This window comes from Anguilla rostrata, chromosome 14, assembly GCF_018555375.3.
Source record: "Anguilla rostrata isolate EN2019 chromosome 14, ASM1855537v3, whole genome shotgun sequence".
Classification (NCBI taxonomy): Eukaryota; Metazoa; Chordata; class Actinopteri; order Anguilliformes; family Anguillidae; genus Anguilla; species Anguilla rostrata.
In genome coordinates this window covers 33,535,326-33,562,224 of record NC_057946.1, presented here as the reverse complement: position 1 = coordinate 33,562,224, position 26,899 = coordinate 33,535,326, and the positions used below count along the sequence as shown (strand labels likewise).

Here is a 26,899-nt window from a genome sequence, read left to right as displayed (position 1 = left end):
AAATCTTCACTTGGCTTGTAGGCTGCTTGAGGCACACATGCTTTCCAGTCACAGTGCTCCTCCTGCGTGGGTGTGGCACAGTGACTCCAGCACGACTGGAACAACCCTACCCCCCCCCCACCACACCCCTAACCCTAATTCCCCCCCCCCCCCCCCCCCCCAAAGCTGTGGGTTTCTGTGCGATCACCATAGTTTATCTAAGCTGCTTGGTCATAGAAAATGGGACAAAGGTGAGAGGGAGAAATATGCTTTCTGCTCTGTTAAGCTTAACCAAATCCTTCCTGCTCTGCGCACAACCCCGGCCATAGGGCGGGCCTGGGCTCACTGACCTTGTGACACAAGATGTGACTCTAGTCTTCAAGGGTTGGGGGTTCGTTGTTATTCAGCTCGGACAATTCAGGAAACTAATTGCAATTCGGTTAATGAATTTGAAAAATTTTAATACTCGATAGTACTATGTGGACCTTTTCTAATAAATGAATTCAATTGAAATTCATTTAGTGCTATGCAGTGCTTTTTCATGCAGCCCTTGGAACTTGTCCAAGTTGAGCAGCAGGTTTTTGTTTTGGTTTTCCTTGAGCAAGCACCTGCCCGTGTTGCACGCTTCCTGTGCATGCGGGCGTCGGAAGGGGCCTGTGGGGAGGAGATCGGATGGAAGGGGAGGGGTTTTCGCTGAGGAACGCTGGGAATTTGGGGAGTGGACCTGATTGGCCGGCTGAGGAATGTTGCCTTGGCAAGCGGAAGGAGGGAGCTGGAGGTGGAAGAGTCGGAGAAATACACAGCAGAAGCAGCGGGCGCTGTCAGGACTCGGGTTGTGGCAGAGAGACCGGCTGGCTTCTCTTACAGGGAGCAGACACCTCAGTGTGGAGACAGATAAAATGTTGAGCATTACATCAAGCAGCTACGTGCCAGCATTGCTGAGAACCTGGATGTGCTAATCTGCTCTTTGAGGCCAGTAGTAGGTCTTCCCACTCTCCTGGTGATTCAGGGTGAAACCAGTCTCTGATTCGAGGGGAAGAATGAGAATCAGCAGCACGACTGGCCTTCCACTAGCGTAGAAGTTCATGATCAGCTGAAATTCCAAGGGCACTGGGGATGAGGGTGGAGTTGTACATGTTACCTAATCAAATTTGTGTCCATTATTAAAATCAGTGGGGGGTGGAGCACCTTGAGCTGCCCTACCTGGCCCACGGATATTCTACAGCCAGAAACTGAGTTCCTGTTCCTCTTGTTTTCTGCTTCTCAACTAGTTCCGGGAGTTTCCGTCGCTGCATTACAGTACCGAATGTTTGTTAACGGTATTGTCCTCTGTCACGCCCCTAAATGAATTTTTCTGAAGCTTTGTCGTCTTGAAAACGATTCTGGCACACGGAACTTTCAATGATAAAAACACAGAGCCGAGTATCAGCTGAGATTATACGGCCTGTGAAGCTACCTTCCAAAAGAGCATTTGATTGGCCTTTTTTCTGCTCGCCTTTCAGCATTACAGTGATTGATTGGCCCACAGCCGTAGGATTGGGATCAGGGCTCAGGATCGATATTCGGGTCTCGGCCCTCTGAAAAGGGGCCTTGACTCCCCTGTCCGATCTCGTTAGATCCGCTGCCGCCCGGCTCGGCTCTCTGGGGAATTATCCGAGGTTCCCAGGCGGTGACATGCTTGTGTTTCGATGCAAGAAGAAGGCAAGGTCGATCTATAAACCTGGAGCTTCCACAAAGCTGGCCTGAGACCATGGAGCATTTGAAGGCGGTCCCAAGACTGTCCACCCGGGTCGAAGTAGCCATGGAAACGGCTCCTAGCTTCCTCTGTCGTCTGCTGTGTGCCTCCCCCATTACGAGTCATCGCGTTAGAAGCTAACAAGGCAAACGCTTCTCTCCCAAACTTGTGGACCCTGTTAATTTGGGGAGCTCACTTTGGTGTGTGGTGCCATGTTGCTTTTGAAGACAAACAGGGGTGGCGCTTAGGAAAGGAAACGCCCTTCTGGAGCGTATCGGGGAGCCCTAAAGCACCGATTGGCTCAGATAAACATCCTGTGGAGGCCTGACAGTCAGCCCCCCACAATGGTTCTAGCTTTTAGCTGTGTCTTACATTCTGCAAACGGTCTTCTCCGAAAACCTCAACACACCTTTGAGTCCTTCCCGTCTGACAGTGGTGTGTCCCCCCCCCATCCTCACATGCTGGGGTAGGCACTGCTAATTTACTGGGTAATAATACCTCTGTTTCACGGCGGGTTGAGCCTGGCATAGTCTTACTCGATGGAGGGAAGTGATGATGGGCTGCCAGGTCGCTTGCTGTGCTGCTTTAGGCGTCGAGGCGGGTTGGTTCCTGCCTCGGGGGGCAAACGTATTTGAGGGCCATGTGGGAAACCTCAGAGAGCTAATCAGAGTCCAGCGCCGTCCCAGCCACAGTTGATTCATTAAGTAATTAGTGCATTGATTTATGCCCCGGCGGATACTTAGCCGCTAATTACCTGAGCGGCGGCTCCGTCCAGGCGGGGTCTAATCCCAGGGCCCCGAGTCGGCCAATCAGACGAGCAGCTGTAGTGGAGTCCGCTGTGAGGCGAGTTTGATTTCCTGTTAAATCAGGCCAAAGGGGGGAGGGAGGGGGGGCGGTGCGGGGGGCATGTACCAGCCTATTAGATGCATTAGGTCAGGGGGGGATGGGAAGGGTGAGAGACAGAAGAAAGAGAGGGAGGGAGAATGAAAAGGGTGGAGAGACAAAGAGAGAGAGAGCTTATCTGTGGCTCCAAAACAAGGAAGCACCCTGTGAGCTTATTGATTTTTCTCTGGGTTATTGACAGCAGCTTACACATCACCACTGTGCATAACTGGATGTTTACTGAAGCAATTACAGTTAAATTTGTTACTCATTTGTGCCAGAGGGTGCTCCTGCAGGGGATTAGAACCTGCAGCCAGTTGCTGGTGAGCCCAGTTTCCTAACCACTATTGTACACGCCATACGTCTGCCTTTGTGTTTGTGCATGAGTGTGAGTGCGTGAGTGTGCGTGTGTGCACATGTGAGCGTACCTGAGAGTGCACGTGTGTGTGCTCGTGTGAGCGTGCATGAGTGTGTGTGTGTGTGTGAGCATGTGTGAGCGTGTGTTAGTGTGTGTGTGTTCATGTTTGAGTGTGCGTGAGAGTGCACGTGTGTGTGTATGTGCGTGTGTGTGTTCACGTTTGAGTGCGTGAGAGTGCACGTGTGTGTGTGTGTGTGTGTTCACGTTTGAGTGCGTGAGAGTGCACGTGTGTGTGTGTATGTGCGTGTGTGTGTTCACGTTTGAGTGCGTGAGAGTGCATGTGTGTGTGTGAGCGTGCATGAGTGTGTGTGTGTGTGTGTGTGTGTGTGTGTGTGTGTGTGTGAGCATGTGTTAGTGTGTGTGTTCATGTTTGAGCGTACGTGAGAGTGCACACGTGGGCCTGCCCCGGCCCCCACGTGTGTGTGTGTGTGTGTGTGTGTGTGTGTGTGTGTGTGGTGTGTGTGTGTGTGTGTGGAACATGTGTGTGTTCACGTTTGAGTGCATGAGAGTGCACGTGTGTGTGTGTGTGTGTGTGAACATGTGTGTGTTCACGTTTGAGTGCATGAGAGTGCACGTGTGTGTGTGTGTGTGTGTGTGTGTGTGAACATTGTGTGTTCACGTTTGAGTGTGTGAGGGAGCATGTGTGTGTGCGTGTGTGTGTGTATGCGTGTGTGTGTGTGTGTGTGTGTGTGTGTGTGTGTGTGTGGTGTGTGTGTGTGTATGCGTGCGTGCGTGCGTGTGTGTGTGTGTGTGTGTGTGTGTGTGTGTGTGTGTGTGTGTGTGTGTGTGTGTGTGTGTGTGTGTGTGTGTGTGTGTGTGTGTGTGTGTGTGTATGCGTGCGTGTGTGTATGCGTGCGTGTGTAACCCTCTCAGTGCAGCAGGGTCTCTGCGTCCCTGCTGGGTGCTCTCTCAGGGCATTGGGACAGACGCATTGCCTCTGAGACTCAGGATTAAGGAGGCTTTCAGCCACAATAGGTCACTTGTTAACATGGGAGCCGTGGGGGTGGGGGGTGCCCCTGATCTGTACGGATCCTCTGTGGTACAGTCTGACACAATGCAGAGCCTTGTGGGCCGGCCCCGGCCCCCACAGGGCCATTTCACAAGGCCCCTAATCAGATTAGGCCCATTAAAAGGTCTAGTGCCAAACGATTCCCTTTCCCATATGTTTGCCCATCTCCCAGAGACTGCCCTCCTGATACAAGGACACATTCTTCTCATCCGCCTCCTCCAGTTAATGCACAACCAACCATACTCAAACCGTGGATGAGGTGCGTTGTGGTGGGTGACCATTCATGGTGGACTAGCTATGCTAAACGGTTAAATTATTAACTTCTACCATATTAGAAGTAAAAAAAAAAAAAAAAAGCGCATATTTTTGGTGTTAGTGACAGCGTTCTTTTGATTTGCATTAAGGGCTGTTTTCTGAACTCATTTAGAGGCTGTCCAGGCCTTGTGGAAATACTTATTTTAAACACTTTAACCATTGTCCCAACACTGCAACTATAAAAAATCTGGTAATTAGTAGAAGCAGGTGTGCCAAATTAGGTTGGAAATGAGGGAAGGTCTCCAGGAACAGGGTTGGGCAGCCCTGCGCTAGGATACCCAACTCTGCATCCAGCCTGGACTTGGTTTTAAACCAGGAACCAGTTCATTTGCACCTCTTTGTACCTGTATCTGTGTTCTTCTTATTTAGTTAGGTGCTCAGAGCTGCACACAGTACTCTTAAGTTCTCTAAAAGCTGATGTGTAACATAAGCATAACCTCTTATAATTTTCGTTACTTTTTGCTATATATCCCTGCATTCTGTTGCCTTTTTTACTGCTCAACCTGACATTGATGAACTACTACTCAGAAAACTGTTTTTGAATAGAACAGTCTATTTTTATACCTGCCGTAACATACTCTTGTTTGAAGTCCCACACGCGAAACTCTGTTTAACTATGTTGAACGTCATTTGTCAGGTTTCTTACTTGTTCTTAATTTTGCTGCTCCTCAGTCTAGAAGTTGCACCTGGTCTGTTACAGTAATATTTCTCTCGCTGGTGGTTGAAATCTCCCTCCTCCCTGTCTGTGTGTGTGTCTGTCCGGCCGCCGCAGTACCAAGTCGGGCAGCTGTACTCTGTGGCTGAGGCCAGCAAGAATGAGACCGGCGGCGGAGAGGGCATCGAGGTGCTGAAGAACGAACCCTACGAGAAGGAGGGGGAGAAAGGACAGTACACACACAAAATCTACCATCTAAAGAGGTGAGAGGGTATATAAGGACCATACACACACAAAATCTACCATCTAAAGAGGTGAGAGGGTATATAAGGACAGTACACACACAAAATCTACCATCTAAAGAGGTGAGAGGGTATATAAGGACAGTACACACACAAAATCTACCATCTAAAGAGGTGAGAGGGTATATAAGGACAATACACACAAAATCTACCATCTAAAGAGGTGAGAGGGTATATAAGGACAATACACACAAAATCTACCATCTAAAGAGGTGAGAGGGTATATAAGGACAGTACACACACAAAATCTACCATCTAAAGAGGTGAGAGGGTATATAAGGACAATACACACACAAAATCTACCATCTAAAGAGGTGAGAGGGTATATAAGGACAATACACACACAAAATCTACCATCTAAAGGGGTGAGAGGGTATATAATTCCTGATACTGTTGTGTTGATTCCTGTTACGTTCATCAAGGCTGGCAAAACTCCAAAAAGGTGGCAATTTTTCAAAATCAAACAAGCCAGCTTGATTAATATATTCTGACAGGCAGCAACCGCAGAGTTTCTGAGGGGAAAATTCAATGCTTTGTGTTCACTACTGCTTTTTACTGATTGGAGACTCAGAAGTTCAAAAGTCATATAAGGCTTGTCTGAGCTGTACTGGCAATCACAGCCTTCAATGGTGACAAGGTTAGCTGGTTCCAATCCCATGGATCTGGATTTAATTAATTTTAAGTATCAGTTTAAATAATAATAGGTCAACTTATCAGGTTGGCCAAGGGTAATTGTTGCAGTGCTGAACCTCTGTGACTCTTGCCATCAGGAATGAAAATTAGACATCCTATGGTTTTAGTCTTTAGCTGAAGTACACAGAGATGTATGATAATCAGTCAGAAAGCCCAAAACAACAGCTGAATTTTTGAAAGCTTCATAGACTTTTTTTCTCTTGGTGACTGAGCACACATAGCATGATATTTAAGGTAATATTATACCTCCTTGCTCTAGTATATCCTTTTAAGAAGAATGGGAATTGTAATTTACCTGGGCTTGACTGTCTTACTGTGTTAAGATGGCCTGTCCAATATTGGCCAGTCCATCTTCAGCTTAATTTTAAGCTTCAAAAGAGATTTAATACATAAATGTATGTGTAAAAAAAAAAAATCGGATCAATTCAGGGCAATTTCCTGTGCGTACCTGCTGTTACGTGACATTATTCAGTCAGACCGGTGTATTAAATGCTCGTTGGGTTGGAGCCAATTCCATTTCAATTTAATCATTTCAGGAAATAAGCTGAAATCTATGTCATTAATAGGGAAAAAAAATATTTTCAGAAAGCATTATAGCTGTTTTTCAATTCGGGAATTAAATTTCAGTAAATTTACTAAAGACCCAGCTCCACCGTTGCTCCTGCTTTAACATTTTGAAGGCTGCGAAGTGTAGATAAGTTCAGCAGCCAAGATAACGCTGACGGTGCAAAATGTCCACATTCTCAAACCGAATGCTTGGATTAGAGGTGGGGAACTCGTCCCAGATCATTTGTGGAGGATAAAAAGTACCTGGAGTTTCCTAAATCAGTCTTTGATAAACAGCTGACATCTTTAAATGGTTAAAAGCGTGCAAATGGGATGCAGGGTGTTTTCCCACAAAGTGGTTGGCCTTGCCAGAGTTCTGTTCGTAAGGGATTTTTCCACGCAAATGCTGGACCTGCACTCGCACGCAGAATTAGCATCCGGAGTGGTTCCCATGGAAACGATGACAAAACACACACAGGTCTGGGTACATTCTTTGCATTTGTGTAGAGGTTTTGTATTGCTAAACATAGCTGCAGATAGACGTGCGGGGGGGGAGGGTGCTATGTTTCTCATCCCACACTACATGGCCAAAAGTATGTAGACACCTGATATTCAACACAGTGCCTATTTAACTTGCACTACAGGCTAAAGGTATTAGGCCACTACCCCTCTCCCCCCCCTTGTAAAACCACTGGGTTACAGGGTAGGTTTAGCATAGGCAGTGCTCAAAATCTTTGGCTTCCCCATGACCCTCTGTTGGATTTTAATTTCTCGCATCCCTGCCCCCCTTCTTGTCCCGTGCAGTAAAGTTCCCACGTTCGTGAAGATGATCGCGCCTGAAGGAGCCCTGGTGTTCCACGAAAAGGCCTGGAACGCCTACCCCTACTGCCGAACCAGTGAGTCACGTGATAACGATAACACAAGTGATTTCAGTTAACCGGGCGTATCACATCTTTCAGAGTGCAGTTGCATTGGGACTGAAAGAATATATGTAATATTACATTCCTGAGTTAGAAATGACTCATTTGTTCAGTTGAGTAATAACGAAACCGAACGTGCAGTTTAAACCGCTGCGTCTCATTGGATTGAGTGTGTTGTACCCCAATCCTGGAGGGCGTCTGCTGGGTTTCTGGTGCGTTTCTGCAGTTAAGTGACTCAGTCATTGATTGGCTGAAGAGTCCACAAAACTTCTTTCCGAGGCCTTAATTGAAGGCTGATTGAAATGAAACACTGACTCTATTGCCCTCCTGGACTGGAGTCTGGATCCTTCTGGCTTAGATGGTCTGTCCTGCCTTCTAGTGGTGAAATGTGATTACTGCATGAGCTCCGACACAGTCGTCGACAAACGCTTTCATATACATATACCAATGACCAAAAAAATACCAGCGTGAGCGTTTTTAGGGTCTTGACTAAGTTCCGTTTTCTTTTTCTCTTGTTCAGGAATGTTTTTGTCAGTAACTTCCAAAATTAAAATTGGGAACAGCCAAAGCTTTTTAGGGTTAGTCATGTTGCCTTTTGCTTTCAGTAAATAATTTAACTAACTGAGGGGGAGTCCAAGTTTTCTCCGTTTATCTCTGATGTGAGACAGGGGTGTTGGGGGGTAGACGTTGCTCTTGACTTGATTCCGTTACCTTATGAAATGTTTAGTCTGGCCGAGCCTGGAGCCCTGATTGGTTATGTCTTGCGGGCTCTGGCTTGTGATACAGGCTCCCTTTGATGAATCTTAATTGTTTTGGTTTTTCTCTTCTCTGTGTTTGTCACGCGCGCTGGCTGCACTGGCTTCAGTTGTGACGGTGAGTAATCTAAACGCGAAACATGACCCCTTTGTTTTCTCCCACACCGTGAGATTAGCCATATGGCTTGCTGGGTGGTGCTAGCCAATTGTGAGTGACTGCGAAAGTGTATATCTGCCGTTGTGCTGGGGTTACTATCCAGTGGGTGTGTTATGGAGAGGCGCTGGCACTGAATTAACCAGAGGAGCGCCCGCCAAATTAAACGCACCCCACCTATGACAGACTGAGAGCCAGGCTTGAACATTTTACATTCCTGAGGCTAACACTGATGCTCTCCACTTCTGTGGATGGTTCTGGATAAGAGCACCTGAGTGACTAATGTACTGAAATGATTCTGTACCAAAGGGCTAAGCCTGCATTTGCTTTTACAAGCTAAGCCACTGGAAGCTTTTATAACGGAGAGTGTTATAATGTAGGCTACACTAATATTAAAAAAATATTTTAATTGTTAAGGGAATTGTAGTATGACTGGTGTGGCATATGCATATTTCTGCAGAAAAAAAAAAGAATTCAAACAGAAATGAATACTTTTTTGCTGTTGGTTTTCTCCTGTTTGTGTTACTGAATGTGCAGTCGCTCATAATTGCTTTCTCTCTCGCCCCCACAAACATGCTAAATCTTGCAGTGCATGCTGGAGCAAATAAGGCATTAATACGAGGGGTGTGTGTGCGTGTGTGTGTGTGCGTGCATACGTGCGTGTGTGTCAGACTACTGCCTCGCCTCTCTTCTCTTGGTCTAGGCCACACCCTCCCCCATATCCCTGGATCAAGTTTGCGCTTTTAATTAGTCATTATCATTCCTGTAGTGTGAAGAGAGCACACAGGGGTGCAGAAACACGGCCTGACAGAGGGAGAGGATGACCCTGTCACTGTTCCCTGCTCTGCGTTTAATTTCTTCTTCAGATCCCTTAAATACTAAATGGGATTAATGTTCAGGTTTCCTCAGGCCAAGTGACAACGTCGCTGGGATTACGTGCTACATTTAGCACTTTTGTGAAGTTTAAGTTTAGATTCACTTAGAAGAAGCTGAGCAGTGTAGCTTTCCAGGAACAGGTTTACTTACCCTTGTGGTCATTGCTGGTAGTGCTGGTGTGAATTCCCTGACTGTTTTAGTGCTGGGGGCGTGGAATTATGTCCTTACAAAATCCATGACCACAGATGCTGTGATCCAGAGCAGACCTGGATCAAATACCTATTTGTTTTGGATTCAAATACTTTTCTGTGCTCTATTGATCTTGCCTGCTGTAATTGAGCCTGCCAGTAAGACCAGAAGGCGGGGTTTGCACTTTTTGAGAGTATTTAATTGGTTCCAATACATCAAACAAGATCAGTCAATCGGAGAAAAGTATTTGAATCCGAAACAAATACATATTTGACCCAGGTCTGGTCCAGAGTGACTTACAGTAAAAGCACAAGGCCTTTGCTGAGGGATTGGAATGTAGTCGTACTAGTCCTTGTTCGAAGAGACAGACCGCAAAGTGTGAAAAATTGAATGGAATAAATGGAAAGTAGTTTTTGTGTTTTTTTAATTAACATTCACCCCCCTTTCAGAATGAGTACATGAAAGATGACTTCTTTATTAAGATCGAGACATGGCACAAACCTGACACGGGAACACTAGAAAACGTGAGTGATGATCTGCTTTCTCTCTATATTGTGTCCTGTACAATGCCTTAGTCATTGCACGGGATATATGTATGCATGTACTTGCATGTATATGTACTTTTATTTCTTTTTTGCGTTAAGCATTTCCAACTCCAATGTTTAAATGGTGCTAATCATCTAAAGTTATTTTATAATGATATTATATGATACTGTTTCATAATATTATTCTTCCTGTTATTAATACTCTGTCTTTCAATATACCAGCCAGTCATGCTCTGACCCCGCCTCCCTCTCCTCTGATTGGCAGGTCCACGAGCTCGACGCGGCCACGTGGAAGACGGTAATGGTGGTGCCGATCGACATCGCAGACAAAGAACAGGTTTCTCCCAGCGTGAGTGCCCCCTAGAAGTTACACATTGTGCAGTTTGTTTCATGCAATCGGATTGGTCCTCGTTCGTATAAGCCAATGTTGTTATGGTATAGTTCTATGGCTGAGAGAGCTTGACTTGACTTCTCCCACAAGATTGTGATTTGTCACAAGTTGTATCTGTAAATGGTAAATGGACTGCATTTATATAGCGCTTTTCTCCAAAGCGCTTTACAATTGATGCCTCTCATTCACCCATTCACACTCACACACACACACCAACGGTGAAAGGCTGCCATGCAATGTACCAGTCAACTCGTTGGAAGCAATTAGGGGTTAGGTGTCTTGCTCAGGGACACTTTGAGATGCCCAGGGCGGGGGATCGAACCGGCAACACTCCGACTGCCAGACAACCGCTCTTACCTCCTGAGCTATGTCGCCCCACCAATCTGTCTGTTGGTTTATTAGCAAAGCACATCCCTTGGAATTTGGGGTGGACCTTGCTTGTGTGTGAGTGTCAGCTGGCTATGGCTCATAGTGCTGTAAGTTCATAAGTCAAACGAGGTTAGCCCCTCTGTGGAAAAACCACTATTCTGCTGACCTGGCCACACCACACACAGGCTTGTGTGATAGAAACCTGTACAGTAGAGTATTTGGCGACACCTTGTGGTGACTCAGAGTACTGGTGAGCTCAGGCAGATTGAAATAATTACAATCCATATTTCAGTTGGTGCCAGGCTCTCTTAAGCTGGACAAAAAATTCAGGTGCAGCCGGCCCGCTTTTCAATTTTACGTTTTTGTTCTTGATGCTGCCTTGGTCGTGTGTGTCTGGCCAGAACCAGGACTACTGCCCAGACTGTTTAACCCGGGTCAAGGCTGCGGGTGCGAATGGAGTTTGTTCAGTAGCGTTCCGGTCCACTCTGTCGGTTCTGTAGGCCATAGTAATGCCAGTAGGTCTGAGTTGCCACAGTGTAGCGCAACACTAAAGACTGTGGAAAGCCACCTTGCTTTTACTATGCTTGGCCTTGGTCTAATTTTACAGCTCAAATCATATCTGGCAAAAGTGTGAATGCTTAGATGAGGCATTAGTACAGAAGCACTGAGGGAATTTTAGTATGGCTGAGGGCAGGGGTTCTCTGACTCCGTCCTGGCACACTCCCTCTTTGTGTTCTGACTTTCTTTACAGCTGCAGTTGTAGCCCCAGAATTGTAACAAGCTGTTAATTTTTCTCAGCTTGACTGTTCTTTTGTGTGTAATTATGTCTGCGGAAGGATTATTTACCTCAGGGTCTGGCCTATTTATTTTATGCCAGACATAGCAGTACATGCAGAGAATAAATGTCCCTTATTCACATTCCGGAGAGATCAACTGGTGATTTAATGATGTGCTACACGGAAAATAATACCTTTAGGAAGATGTGCAGTTTTTTAAAGATGTAATTAAACTTAAAGGTTTAATTAAAGGTTCGAATCAGTGTGGTTCTAACTGCTGAAATTTCTGACACCTGGTCACTGAAACTGTACTATTTGAGGAATATGAAAAGTTCAGAGCAAAACCTAAGCAAATTGCATTGTACTACATCTCTGTTATTCTGACATAAACTCCTCAAAAGTTTTTTGGAAATTTGTGTTTGGTTGATCATATCTCTGTTGTCACTGTATTATTAGCAAATTGATTTCTCTTTACATATATCATTTTGACCAGCTTTCATTGTGAGCAGTCAGGGGAGGCCCCAGAGCGAGTTTGTCAGCCCCTGGTAAAGGGTGGCAGTTCTTCATTAGACAAGTAAAATATAATTTTTGAAAGGAAGTGGCGCTGATCCTGTATCCATTTGGGACAAGTTTAATGTGTCTCATATAATCACAGTTTTCATTGTTGTAATGGTACATGCGTGCGTGAAACTGCGGCACCACCAGTCATGGCGTGTCTCCTCCCGTATCCCATCATGCCGTGGGATTAAGGCAGCAGGCAGTTCCTTATGCTCAGATGAAGGGATCCGCTCAGGTCACCGCTAATCCCGCCGCTAAGCGTGAGCTCGCGGGATTGCAGGGTTCCCCTGTCTGCCAACCGCAGGTCAAAGGTCATTGCACCAGAGGCTCACTCGGGCTTGATGTTTGAGCGGGAAAATAAAAGATGAAATCAGGCTGTTCTGTCTCGGCCTCCTGGAAGCCCGGCCAGGTCTCACGTCGTCAGGGATACCAGGGAGACTTAAGGCCAGGGGGTGTTCCAAGCTGGGTCCTCTGGTTTCCAAGGCACCGACAGGAGGCTGTCTGTACTGAGCCTGCAGTGGGCGTGCTTTCACGATACCGCCAGTGAAAGGCGGAATGAAAGACCTAAAAAACGGAGGATTAGCGAGGTCACGGACGACCTCGCCCAGAGCTGCAGTCTTGTGGCTTGGCGTGCTGTGCCCCCCCCCCAGAAATCCTCAGCAGTAACACGCCAGTCTTCCTCTGCTGTCAACGTAAAACATTCCAAATCACCAGAAGTAATATTAGAATAATATCAGAAAGGATTCATTTAGGCTGCAGTTAATCTGTCATTTTAAAATGTACTAAAATAATAATGTCAAATTAAAGGGGTAGCACTCAGGAATAGATTCATTACATTAAGCTGGCTGCCTGGCTAAGTACAAATGTCTGTTCAGTTGTTATAATAAAAAAGGGGGGGGGCCCTGCAAAGCACAGGCCGGTGCACACCACCAAATCTCCACGGGGCAGTTTGGGAGGGGTCGATCCGGGGGGCTGGGGGAACACTGATCAGTAAAGGCAGGTCAGCAATAGCATGCAGACCTCACTGGGGGGTGGTGGGAGGGGCAATCAGGCTACTCCTCTTTGACTCCTCTGTGGCCTGCTCCTCCTCCCCACCCATGTGGGCGTTCTCCTGGGGAAGCACAGACTGGCTTTTGGCCCTGTTGCGTGCGATGTCGACGCCCAGCTGAAGCTCAGAACGCTGCATCCTTGCAGCATTGAAACAACGTTGCAGCAACGTTGTCTTTCAGTTGAACAACCTCGTCTCCAAGCGCTAAACTCCCGCTTCCGTGTTAAAGGGGTGAGGAGGTGTCCCGCTGTTTTGGGGTTGGCTAGCGCTTCTCCGGTTCTGCCTTTTTACCTTTAAATGTGTAATTGGATCAATTTGGAGGGCCGGTTAATCCAAATGACCACCTGTCAGGCCACGCTGCATGCAGACACGCAGCACAGGTTAAACAATTCTCTCAGGGAGTTCTTTTCTGGCTCTCCAGGAGCAGTGTTGTGTACAGCTGCAGTATTGTATGTGTGTGTCTGTGTGTGTGTGTATGTGCGTGTGCGTGTGTGCAATCATGACCATGTACATTCAAGAAGGAGGAGGCTGGTATGAACACCCCCCTTACCCCCGTTGTTTAAATGGAACATTCCTGCAGCTGTGACATAGCACAACAGAACTAGTGTGAGGAACATCCAAAGCGAGACTTCAGGGGTGTTCCGCAGGGAGACATGAAGCACTGCCTCTCCATGGTGCGACCCGGGCTGCAGACGGCCTTCCCTGACTGTCGCTTCATGGAGTCCGTGTGACAGTGTGGCATTGTATTTAAATCTCTCATTTCAGTCTGAGTCTCTGTTTGAGTCTCTTTTAGTTCAGCGTGTACGCCACTCTTTCTGTGCTGCTTAACCTGTGGTTGTTGGGGTGTCTACGTGTGTCTCTGGGTCTCCGGGATCGGGTTGCCAGATAATCGGGACGAATCCCCCGTGGCTCGGGGGCTGCTGAACACGCGGGCGGAGGCGCGGCCGTGCGTGCGGGCGGGGGTAACCGGGACCGACGCGTATCCGCGCGCACGCCGCGCTGCGCTCGCCCCTGATTGGCCGCGGCGTTCCGTCTCCCGCTGCCGCGCTTGTTAGCGCCACGCGGGGAAGCCGCGTTGCTAGGGGCAGGAACGTCGGTTGGGGTGGAGCCTTCGGGTGGAAATGTAGGAGCATTGCACTCTTTCACCTTTCCCGGCTTTTTGTTTCCTTTCTTTCCTGCCTGCTCCTGACCCTGAAAATGGCCTCTGGCTTCGGGCAGAGAGTGATTTATTTAAGAACGGGGGTCCCCGTTAGCTTAAGCCATGTGTGTTTCCCGCCCTTTTTCTTATGACAGGCCTTCTCCCCGCTCCTCCCTCTGTTATTGAAAGAGAGCGATGTGTCCAGAGGGGTCAGCCGCTGCTGAACGCTGTCTGTCTGTCCGTCTGTCCCTCCGCTGTTACATTACAGGCATTTAGCAGACGCTCTTATCCAGAGAGACTTTTCTACATAGCATTTATATTGCGTCCATTTATACTATATACTGAAGCAATGCAGGATAAGTACCTAAGGGTACTTCAGGACTCGAACCTATGACCTTTAGGTTACAAGACCAGCTCCTTACTCGTTATACCACACTGCCACCACGCTGTTCAGAGCTGCTGTTCTCCAGTGCTTTTCCCCGCTTTGTTGTGCACTCTTTGGCCAGGCTGGTCTGACAGTACACACACACAAGCTCCTCCTGGAGGCCCTCAGGGTGGCAGTGTGAGGGTTTGAAAAACGGCTGGTAAATTAGTAGTACCCAATCAGACGAGTGCGCTGTCTGAAGTGGCCATCGCTCGAGCTTCTGGAGAGGGAATCTCATTCTCCTGCCACTGCATAGCGGTGTGAGGTCATGACCTTGACCTGGGTTTGTACCCTACTCCTAAAACCTTATAAGCATTTTTTCTTTCACTTGACCTATGGAATAAGAGGAACACTGCACCCTGTGTCTGGGAGACAGTATGGGAGATCAGGTCTGGCCAATCCACAGCCAGAACTGTTTATTTTTCATCTAGTCACGTGTATCCATGGCAACCTTAGTGTAACTCCACCTTTTTCTCCCTCTCTCTGTGTTTATTTTTCCTGCAGGACTACAAGGAGGAGGAGGACCCCGCGCTGTTCAAGTCGGAGAAGACCGGCCGGGGGCCCCTGGGGCCCAACTGGAAGGTAAAGACCGGGCCCCCGTCCAGAAACAACAAACTGCCCGCAAATGGGGCGGAGCCAAGCTGAAGGCGCCGTCTAATGAAGACAAATCCCCGCTTGGCTTCTGCGAATTTGCTTTTGGGGGAAGAAAATAACCCCTCCTGCCAAAAAGAAGGGTGTACGGGATCTGCTATTTTAGAGAGGCTCGGACCTGATCTCTCTGTTCCCCTCTTTCACTTCATCACTCCTGCACTCTCTCTTCCAGGGGTTAAGGCCAGTGGTGGGAGGGTGAGGTGTCATGAACCCTGTAATGGGTGGAGCTACAACCAGCTGTCAATCACTATGTAAACTAATCAAAAGGAAGACAGCCCTGTCCCCTCATTGGGTCTCTTTTACCCACTCTGATATCCGGATCTCCACTCGGACCAGAGTAAACAGTCTTGCAGTGTTCTTTGGCCCTGTGACTGCCTTCTGTGGCCTTTGGTTAATACGGTTTGAGCTCAGCTGGTGAATGCATCGTAAACTACACCCAGTGAAGTATTGGCAGGTTTTTCTCTCTGGGTTTTCGCTGTTGGTCCCGCCCCCCACAGTGACACCTCCCACCTGCACAGATTCCTCCCCCCCCCCCCCCCCTCCTGGCCAGGGCAGTCTGCGGCATTCCGACATTCCCTCATCCCAGCCCCTCATATCTCCGAGTTACAGGAACGGCTTGTTATTGTAGAAACGCGCAGCCAGCCGCCAGCAGCACTGTGTTGCCAGGTTTTTTTTCCCCCGGAACCCTGTTTTTCTCAGACAACTTGGTGGTGGGGGAAACACCTGAAAAGTGTGATGGAAAAAAAGTAACTTCAGGTTAACTGAGAATGGGAAAGGTTCCCATCAAGCCGCACAGGAAGTGCAGTTTATCCCCCCCCCCCCCCCCCCCCCCCGCACCCCTGTCTCTCTTGCTTGTAGGCGTAGGAGGTCCTTGTCTATCTTAACAAGCACACACACCTAGACTGTCAGCCCACAGATGATGTCCTCTTTTGTCTGGGAGAAAAATGCGAAGCTCTCCTACTACGGTTGTTGCTTCTCTCCTCCTTTTTTTTAATGCAGCTAATCCTGCTAATTCAAATTATCCAGGCCTGCAACAGAAGGTTTTTCTGGGTAGCATTATTTGGAGGTGGGGTGGGGTGGGAGAAAGCTTGTCGAGAGCTTGCATCATGAAACGATTGGTTAACTGGGAGGGGTGGTGGGAGAGAGGTGTCGTGAAACGATTGGTTAACTGGGAGGGGTGGTGGGAGAGAGGTGTCATGAAACGATTGGTTAACTGGGAGGGGTGGTGGGAGAGAGGTGTCATGAAACGATTGGTTAACTGGGAGGGGCGGTGGGAGAGAGGTGTCATGAAACGATTGGTTAACTGGGAGGGGCGGTGGGAGAGAGGTGTCATGAAACGATTGGTTAACTGGGAGGGGTGATGGGAGAGAGGTGTCATGGACGTTAGTAAATTGGGCGGTAGCTCCGGATGAATTGCGTTGTCATCGCACTGCTTCAGTTAGGACCGCAGAAATGGGATTGCTATGGAGACGGTGTGACGGACAGGCCACCCCTTCTTATGTGGAGTATATACTTCTCACGTTCTTCACGCTGTAGGTCGATTTCTTGGGCCGATTGACTGATCCTGGGTCAGAATGAAAGTGCTTCAGTAAGTGGTGGGAGGTCAGGGCAGACTGATACTAGATCTTTGGTCTGAGGGAGTGGGGGAGGGGGTGGGTGAATCCTGCAGGGAAAAACTTAGTGATTTTTCATAAATGAGCTTTTCCAGGAAATAGTCCATTTCAGACCCTGTCCCAGCCGATGGCTGTGTCCTCAGCACACACACACACACACATTTTAAGAGCTTCTGCATGAGTGTTCAACTGCAAAATCAAATTTCAGCGTCTGCAAAATCAGTACTTCTTGAATAATCTAACAAAAATGACATCTCTGATCTTCAAAGAAATCTCTTTGTCAAAACAGCCAGGTCCCTTTCCTTCACTGAGTGCCAGTTGAATGGAAACCAGAGAAGTTGGAAGCAGGCTGGCTCACTTAGTTCAGGTTCTTGGTGTTTTTTGTTTTTTTTTAAAATGTATTTTTTATTTGGACATGGGTCTGAGCATGTCCAAATCCCACCCTAATTTGGAATGGCCAGCTATCTGCAACCGCAGCCATTTTCATGTGCAAATCGCACTGCCGGTTCAGGAGAGTGTAGACATCCACAGTTCTTCTACGAAACGCGTGGTGTTGCCAGCTGCTTCTTTTCACACTGCAGACCACCGCTAAGTTTTCACAGAGTGGAGTCAGAGGAAGACCTTTCATATGTGGCTTTAGCATGCAGTCCACAGGCGCCCGATCGACCTGTGGGGGTCGCTACATAGCGATGAAACGTGGACCCTTTACCAACTAAACCCTCCCACAACTTGGGCGATGCAGGCGATGGTAGCACGTTATTCAAAAGGAGCTACCGCCCACAGTTGGGCCTGGCACGGTCCGCATTCAGTCTGAGACCGTGGGGCTCGTTCATTGACCGCAGTTTGCATGGGTGAGCAGCATGGCCGTCATCTCTCCCATCAGACACCAAACCTCAGCGATATTACAGAATGTCCTTCAGCTGATCACTTAAGCAGTCTTAAGTTCACAGTTCTCAAGCCGTTCCTTGGGAAATGATAAAAGGTGAAGGGAATGGAGAAATGTAGTGCAGGGGGAATGTCCTGGTTCTTTATAGGGCAGACTCGGTCTGGGCTGTGGTTCTGCCTGACAGAGACAGCGGTCACAGTTCATCTGCAGATGGGAGCAGTGCCTCATTGCAAGGAGCTTATGGCTGCTGTGTGAATCACACAAGAAAAAAATGTGTGTGCGCATGTGTGTGTGTCCATGTGTGTTTGCCTCTTAAAGAGTGTCTTTCTTATTTCTCATCTTTATGTGTGTGTGTGTGTGTGTCTTTATAACAGGAAGAGCTGCAGAATACGCCTGAATGCCCTCACATGTGCGCGTACAAACTTGTCACTGTCAAGTTCAAGTGGTGGGGCCTGCAGAGCAAAATAGAGAATTTCATCCATCAGGTACGTCTTCCTGTCTCTCTACCTGTGTGCTGGGATCCCCTCCATCCCATCACAGCACGTAATGATGTCATGGATGTAACGGCAACTTATAATTGTGATCGCTAGTCTAAAAGAATGGAGCCAATCGCGGTTTTAACCTGCCCCCCCGCCCCGCCCCCCCCCACAGCAAGAGAAGAGAATCTTCACCAACTTCCATCGGCAGCTGTTCTGCTGGATCGACGGCTGGGTGGAGCTCACCATGGAGGACATCAGGCGTATGGAGGACGAGACGCAGAAGGAGCTAGAGGAGGTATGCCCCCCACACACACTCTGTCACCACACCTCTGACCGTCCACGCCAAACCAACCAGTTGGCTCGCATCAGAATCGCTTTGACAGCGCCTGGCCTCAGTCAGTATTCACCCTAATAATCAACCTTTAATTTGTGTTAGGGGTAGGAGCTTACTTTACCTTTCCAGAAAGTCGTTAATAATTGTTAATGATGTTCAAAGTACACCGCTAGAGAACCCAAACGCTGGTCATGCAGAAGACCCCTGGTCTGTCCGACGCATTCCCGCTCGCTCCCCTCCACGTCCCGCCAGGCGTGGGGCCGCGCGGCGTCACATGGGCGGTGTCACATGGGCGGTGTCACATGACCGCACGCTCTGCGGAACGCTTCCCCTAACCGCCCCCTGTTTCTTCCCTCACGTAAAGCGGGGTGCAGACGAGGCTGTAATCGGTTCCGTACCGCTGCTCCGGCTGCTCCGGCTGCTCCGGCTGCTCCGGCTGCACCGGGGCGGGGCTGGCAGCTCCGGAACATTCTCTACGCCGCGCCGTGCCCCTCTGTTTCTGCGCTCGCACGTTATTTGTGTTGAACGCGTTCCCGGGGCGATCCATTTCAGCCCGAGCTGGGGATGAGCTTTCTGGCCCAAATTTTTTCCTCCTCCTCCTCCACCTCCCCATACCCCCCCCCCCCTCCCCGAACGCTGTTTCCTTCAGCGCTGAAAGGCGATACGGACGCACTCAGTCAACTTTACGAAATCCCTCGGCCCTCGGGGAGCTCGGCGATCCTCTCGGCCAAGCAGACGTCGCTTCTCGTAGGGGAACGGCAATAAAAAAGTGTTTTTTCTCCTTCCCCCAGACGCTGAGTAAAGTTTGTGTAAGAGTTTTTGAGCGCTGCTCGGTTTAGGTCAGCCGAACACCCCCGCGCCCCTGGTGTAAATGAATGCGTCTCTGCAGTGTGTTAGATGCATTATTGAAGCGCAGCGGCTGGCTTTGTGCCGCGAGGCTTCCTCACACGCTCACACTGACGTGCTCGTGACCTTTGTGATATTTACTTTACTCTGCTTATTTTTAAGCCCCTCCACTGAGTTTCCCCACCCGTTTTTTTTTTTTTTGTACGTTTGTTTGTTTGTTTGTTTTTTATTTGTGCTAATTTTGAAATTTGCGTGGATTTCCGGAATTTTCCACAGTCGTGTGTGATGCCCCCCCCCCCTTCAGCTGTGTGTCGAGTACAGTGCACCCTAGACCCCAGTTATGTCACAGTTATAAGTGGCCTCAGTTATGACGCGGCCCTCTAGAAAAACACTCTTGCTTTACAGTGCTGGGCCTTTGCCTCGTATCTGTCCATTTCGCTATCAGAATAACGAGGGAACGCGGTGCATTCATTGGGTGCTGAGCACCATGGGTTATATATATGTTTTTTATTACACCACATTTAGGTGTTGAGCAGACGCTCTTATGCAGAGCTCACATTCCTCAGATACAGTCTGTTTACACAGCTGTGTATTTCGCTGAAGCAGTTTGGGTTGAGCACCTCGCTCCAGGGCAGGAGGACAGCAACCCAAACGGGAACGGGACACGCGTCTCTGGAGTTCCCTAACCGCCATACTGCACTCCCCTTTTCTTTACAATTTTCCTGAACAATCTTTGGTTTGCTATGAGCCCCACACCCCTGCAGTTGAAAGAAGTGGTTTGTTCCTTGTTCCCGTCTCCCTCCCCTCTCTGTTTAAAGTAGCTGCTGTGTGCATGTTGGGCCCCCAAACTGATCCATTCAGTAGGGGTGTAGGAGGTGTGACCTGCAGAACTTGTGAGGCTAAAAAAAATAAAATAAACACACCCCTAAAACCAAGTGACGTGGTTCAGCCTAGCGACTCTCATTGGGCAAATTTTTAGTCACATGCTCAGAAAGGACGGTTCAGGAGCTCATGTTTAAAGATGGACTTCCTCCTGAATTAAACGCCTTCCATGTTTGGTGGTGTAGGAGGAGTGGTACAGCCCCTGACCCGGCCCACTCAGTTCTGCAGGCCCCTCCCACTTGCCCCCCCCCCCCCCCCCCCAGTCTTCCACTTGTCCTTCCTGGTTTGTCGTGCTCTTTCTGTGATGATGTGTACTAACGCCCGGCCAACCAGGAATCCCGGATTCGGGGCCCGACTCCGCCAACCCCACCGCCCCCTCGCACCGAGGGGCTCCGCGGGTTGGTTTCCCGGCCCCTTACTAACCCCTCCCCCCCTCCCTCCGGGTGGGGGTGGCCTCTGATTGGCCCCGCTGACGGTCTCGTTTTGCGTCTAGATGCGTAAGAAGGGCTCCGTGCGGGGCACCACGGCCGCCGAGGAGTAGCCCCGCCCACCGTAGGGCCGGGGCACACCGAGTAAGTCTGGGGAGGGGAGGGGCCAGTGACGGGCGTCTCCCTCCCGCCTTCGCCTGTCCGTCTCGTCCTTCGCTCTGGGTCCGCCGCCGTGCTTCCACTGCAGCCTCTGGGGCAAGGCAGCGGGGGTCATGTATCTATTCACGTTCAGCGCTGGCAGTGAAACACACAGGGTGGGGTTCGCTGCAGTCCCTGAGACATGCGTGCAGATTTGTGTGTGTCCAGACTCTGTCAGTCTCACGTTACGCTCCCCTAGCCGTTGGACTTAACGGTTTCCTGATGCTGAGAAATACACGACCGCGCGCACTGCCAAGGAAGTGAACCGAAATGCATACCCCGTATACGTCGTGATAATATATTGTACTTGAATGTTTACGCATTCCTGAATGAGGAAAATAAATAATGTCGTTCTAAAAAAAGCTTTTTGGAAAAGACGCTTGCACATTTTGGGCCCAGTTTGTGAAGGAAGACCTCTCCTCCCTCCCCCATATGGGACTATATATGTACGCGCCAGTTCATTTTAAGGTCCCTCTCAGAATGTCTGCACACAGAGCTTATAGGCCCAAATGGAAAAAAAATAAAAATAATAATAATGAAAAGGTTTCTGCCTTGTTGGAGCCAGCTGAAGACTCAGAGCACCATTCAGCACAACATGTCGCTTATGTGATCTGTAGCCCCAGTGAGGTCAGCAGCTGGGTACCTATAAATGTGCTTTTTCTGCAGCTGGACCACCGCAAAACTAGAAACAAAAATCTGCAATTATAAAACAATATTTATAATGATATAATCATTTCAAATGTTCAGCATGATGAATATACTAATAGCTATTCTATTTCCGCGATTGGTTCGACTGTATTCATGTATAAAATGTAGGATTCCAAAATTCAACACTCAACCTGTGCAGAGGTATTTAGACTGTTTTGACTATACCGGCTGTTGAGAAGGTGAGAACAGAACCAGGCCACGCCCTGCGGCTCTTTGGTGACCAGGGTTACCCACCCCTTATGATTACTGTAAACCTGAGTGGACACACCCAAACGCAGGCATGTCTGTATGCAGATCGTAGTGGTGCATACGGTGCGGTAGTCATGTGTGTGTACTGCACTGTGCCAGTGAAACCCTGCCAGTCCTTCTCAGCTCAGTGGAAGCATTGTGTGTGTGTGTGTGTGTGTGTGTGTGTGTATGCTGCTCACGGTCTCTGTTTGTCTCTCACCAGCTGTACACCTCTATCCTGAGGCCACGTCCATCTGCCTTGAGCCGATCCTCGGCATTTGGTTTATCTGTTATCATTGTGTACATGCGTGTGTACGTGCGTGTGTACGTGCGTGTATGCGTGTGTACGTGCGTGTGTACATGCGTGTATGCGTGTGTACGTGCGTGTGTACATGCGTGTATGCGTGTGTACGTGCGTGTGTACGTGCGTGTGTCCGCGTGTGTGGATGCGTGTGTACGTGTGCGCGCACATCTGCACGTGTGCATTTCTTGCGCATTTTCATCTCTCGCATGGGTTTGTGTGTGTCGGTGTTGTGAAGGGTAAAGTGTACTCTGTGGGAAAACGGCAAAGGGGGCTTCTTCAAGCAACGAAACATTCTGCACTGAGCACAAAGCTGCACAAAGTGTAACTTCAAAATCCCCAGACTTTGAAAACTTTGAGCACTTTTTTAAAAATCACTTTCTGTTCCAAGATACTTATGCATGGGGGAAGAAGTCCATTTATAGCCGCGTTTGCTGACGTTCCAGCGTGAGTACGGGAAATCTTCCAGAGGTCTTCTACAGTCAGTCTGCATCCGCTGCTCTGAAGAGACCCCACTGCCGCCGCCGCAGGGTCCACCACAGCTCCTCCCACTGTCACCAGCAGGTGGCAGCATCGCAGAACTGAACAGTGCAAATCCCGGATTGCTGCGATTGCATGACATGTTTTGGGGTTTTTTTGTCTGTGAAACTTCATGTCTCATGTTACTGTGAAAGATATTCCTTGTAAAATGACTTTTAATGGGAGATGGGGTGGGGGGGGGAGGGTGGAATTGGTGGTGGGGTACTAGGGGATGGGGGGTGAGGGTGCCTGCTGTACGTGCGGTACTAACTACACGAGTTTCTCGCCTGACCTTTGCGTTTCGTGGCATGCGTACTAACACCCCAGCGGGGGAGCTGCAACGCCCCGGAATGTCCTGACAGACCCAGAGGGTTAACTGTTCTGCACTTGGAAAAAGCCTGCCCCACGATAGAGGAGTGGAGGGAGGGAGGGAGGGAGAAAGGAAGGAAGGAAAGGAGGGGGGAGGGAAAGTCCTGAATGTGAGGAATAAAGGGATAAGAGGGGAGAGAGAGAGAGAGAGAGAGAGAGGGATTGGACGTGTGGGGTGGTAACCTGGCGGTGCGGTTCAGGAGCCTGTAAGATGGGCCCTGTGACAGGGTCGGGCAGTTCAGAGACCTGTGGCAGATTTCGGGGGAGGGAAGGTCCTGCAGTTTTACACCGACTTGCCCGACCTCCACATAATGGCCAGAAGTGATAATGCAGGCATGGCCAGGATACGTTTCTGGGTAAGTTAGTGGTAGGTCAGGTTTAGTGTCTGCAGCTCTGTCTCCGGCAGGCTTAGTTCAGTGCTCAGTTCCAAGCCTCTCACAGATGGTGGTGGTCCCTGTTCTAGTCTGTCCCATTAACCCTGATTTTAATTGCTTTTGTCCCCCCCCCCCCCCCCCTTCTCACTCTCTCACCTCACTCTCGCTCCCTCTGGCTTTCTCCGCTTCACACTCACATTCTCTTTATGTTCTCACTCTCTCAATCCCCCTTCTTCCCTCTCTCCTCTCTCTTGGCTCTCTCTCTCTCCCCCATTCTTTTTCTGTCTCTTTCCTTTCTCTTGGTCTCCCTTCTCACTCTCTCCCTTTCTGTGACCCTCTCTTTCCTTCTCAACCCCCCTCCCCCCTCTCTCCCTGTCTCCCTCTATCTCTCTTTCTTTCTCTCTCCTCTCCCTGTCTCTCTCCCTCTCCATCTCTCCCCCCTCTCCCCCTGCCCCCCCCCCCCTCTCTCTCTCTCTCTCTCTCTCTCAGCTTCGTAAATCAGGTCAGGTTCGAGGCACCAGTGCTGCGAACGAGCAGTGAGGCAAAAAAAAGCGCAAACAACCCCAAACCCTGACACCACCACGACGACGACGACGACAAACCCGACGACGACGGCAACGGCAGCGGCAGAACAGAAAGACAGAAGGGCCGAGTTTTTTCGGCGGCTTCCCTTTCCCCGGGGATTCTGGGAGCTGCGTTTGATCAACAGTACTGTACCCCATCTCTATGGAATGTCCCATTGACAGAGAAATGCATTGTATAAAATAAAGTATTTTTAGAGTATATGCGCACATAACGCAGGTAGTGTACATAGCCTGGGCTACAGGAACTTCTGGCTACAACCACCCGTTTAGATAAAGCGTTTATTCATGGCTGTGATACAAAAACCATTTACCAAAACCAACCTTAATTGGCACGATATCACCTTGGCAGGTATTGGACCAATTTCTTTTTCACTTTCGTTGTCCAATAAGATCATTTTATTTGTTGAGTCTGTGTGTTCCTGGCTGTTGAAATATTATTTTTCTTTTTATTTTTCTTTATTATTTTGCTGATTGCCCCTCAGGGTGAAATGTGAGCGGTTTCCCTCAGATGAATGTTAGTCCTGTATTAGCGGGTTTTGCTGCCTCAGTGTCATCTTACGGTGACTTGCAGGTGGATAGAATTGCTTGAAAGCTGTTTCAGGCTGGATTTTATTTTCCTTAATGCCGTCCTTTACTGTCTTAACATTAGAAGATTTAGATTATTGTGTGTTATAATTAGGCTATATACCCCTCCCCCACACGCGCGGGTCTGGATCGGTTTATAATGGTTAGCATTTTGACACATCGGTCCTTGCGTATCTGAAAGTTTTTTAGCAGATGAGACTGATGTGGCCCTCCTCTGGTTGTGGAGGTCGGGTCCAGCCCCCCAGCCCCTCCCCCCATTCTCTCTCGATTACAGGGGGCGGTACCCTAGCAACTGTTCTGCAGACCCAGTGCGGGGGGGGTCGTACCGCAGGCTAACGGTTCTGCATGTTTACAGGTGAAGATTGAACAACCCCCCACCCACACCCAGCACTACCCCCTCTCCACAGGCCACAGCCACTCACCCTCCCCCCCCCCCCACCCCCACTTGTTGAAATGAAAATAAATCCTGGTCTGCTTAACCCCCCCCCATCCTTCCCATCATGATGTCTGGTGGAGCACGGCCATTTTAGCAGCTTTACAGAGAGTATTTATTATTTTTATTTTTTTGCGTAAAGAAAGGCCCAGTATGTTGGGTTGCACTGTGGGTCAGCCCAGCTGTGCTCCGGTATGTTCCACGTTTTACTCTGCTGGCTTCTCTCTTCCTCAAATCACGGAGGACGTTTCCCGCCTTCGGACTGACGAGGTGTCGGTTTTTGGGGATTGCAGGGTAGCACTGTTTGGACTACACGCACGTCTTTCCGTCTTTTCGTCTTTTCCTTTGGCTAGGCGTCGATCGATCATGCAGTGGTCAGAGTGCACATGGTAAATGTCTTGTTTGTTTTTGTTCGTTTTTTTTTATTTTTTATTTTAAATTTTTCCCGTTTCCTTTTTTAACGATTTCTCGAAGCGCGTTGTCCGCGGACTGAGAAAGCGTGCACGCTACGACTCTCGCTCTCGAGCCAGCGAGGAAGAGCGTCGGTGTTTTCCGAGTTGGTTTAGCCACAGCCGCAGTCTCGATTGTCATGGTAGCGCACAAAACTGTGAGGTAAACAAGTAGGTTAAACCAAGCTCTGATTCGCTGGTTTGCATTCTCAGTCGACTGTGGCGTTTTCTCATTCCTGCTCAAATGTGTCGCTTAAAAAACAACAGAATACCGGCCAGTCCAAAAAATATATATATGGGTACAATGCAAAAAATGTATTCAACAGAAGCCAAAAGGGCTATCTTTGTGGTTACTCCACCCTCCTACCCCCTGCCCCTCCCTCGCAGAGTTGCTCTCTGTTTCGCCAGCAGGGCGGCGACAGCAGCATGTACTCTACATGCATTTCAGAAGCCTCTGCTCTTTCAGGACTTAATCTTTTGATACCTGGCCGTCTGACACAGGTAACAGTGTAAGAGCATGGTATTCTGTTTGAATAATTTCTGAAGTTTTTGTTTCCTTTTAAAAGTTAAAAGCTTGTCTTTTTTTAACTTTAGCTTGATCGATGAATGAGGTCTGTTTGGTTTAAAATAAACAAACAAACAAAAAACCCTCACAAGGCGCTATAAACGAATGCTATTTTATCCTCACTGTATAGTTAACTGTCTTTTACTTGCAAGAGTTCTATTGAGTGTACAAGGGGGTGGGGGTTTTTTGGGGGGTTGGGGGGGGGGGGTGGAGGGGCTTGGAAATTTGAGAAGAATAATTCAAAGAATGACAACTGTACAGTATATTCACGACTGAACTCTTTACTTGGAAAATCAACTACTGTTAAAAAGGATGCATTTAAATATTTTGATCATAAGTTGAGATTCAGGGGAAACTGTAGTGAATGTATGATGTTATATTTTTGATTTGTTTTTTTGTTTTGTTTTTTGTTTGTTTCAGCCAATGCGCTGTAACAAAAAAAAAAAAGAAAAAGGTCTAGACAATGGAACAAAATATCCAATAAATTTCAAAATGAAACTGCTGTGGGTTTTTGACTACTGACGTCCTGGTAGTGTGATGCAACCCTCAGTCCCTTTCAACTGATGAGAAAATCAAGAGCTTTGCCTTTGATGGCTTTTTTGACTCTTCATTTCCACGACTCTTCATTTCCAGAAACATAAGCCAATGAAAATTAGTCTTCAAACTCTGCCCATAATCAAAATTTGATGTCCATGATGCTTGTGAATGTGCTACATCAACTTTATTATATTATTTATGTGAATAATCATATCATTTGTCATAAAATATCAATAACTGATAGTTATCAGTT

General features: G+C 48.5%; 1 protein-coding gene across 1 annotated transcript in view; it reads left to right on the top strand.

The window, feature by feature from the left end:
• The window catches only part of pitpnb (phosphatidylinositol transfer protein, beta), a 40,567-nt gene extending 13,960 nt beyond the window's left edge, over positions 1-26,607 (top strand). Inside the window, exons 3-12 of the mRNA XM_064306950.1 lie at positions 5,111-5,256; positions 7,339-7,430; positions 8,320-8,327; positions 9,878-9,952; positions 10,239-10,322; positions 15,182-15,259; positions 18,202-18,312; positions 18,479-18,601; positions 20,862-20,940; positions 23,983-26,607. Coding sequence (XP_064163020.1) covers positions 5,111-5,256; positions 7,339-7,430; positions 8,320-8,327; positions 9,878-9,952; positions 10,239-10,322; positions 15,182-15,259; positions 18,202-18,312; positions 18,479-18,601; positions 20,862-20,909 — 765 coding nt within the window. The 3' untranslated portion in view covers positions 20,910-20,940; positions 23,983-26,607. The remainder of the gene's footprint in view (positions 1-5,110; positions 5,257-7,338; positions 7,431-8,319; positions 8,328-9,877; positions 9,953-10,238; positions 10,323-15,181; positions 15,260-18,201; positions 18,313-18,478; positions 18,602-20,861; positions 20,941-23,982) is intronic.
• Positions 26,608-26,899: the final 292 nt, after the last annotated feature.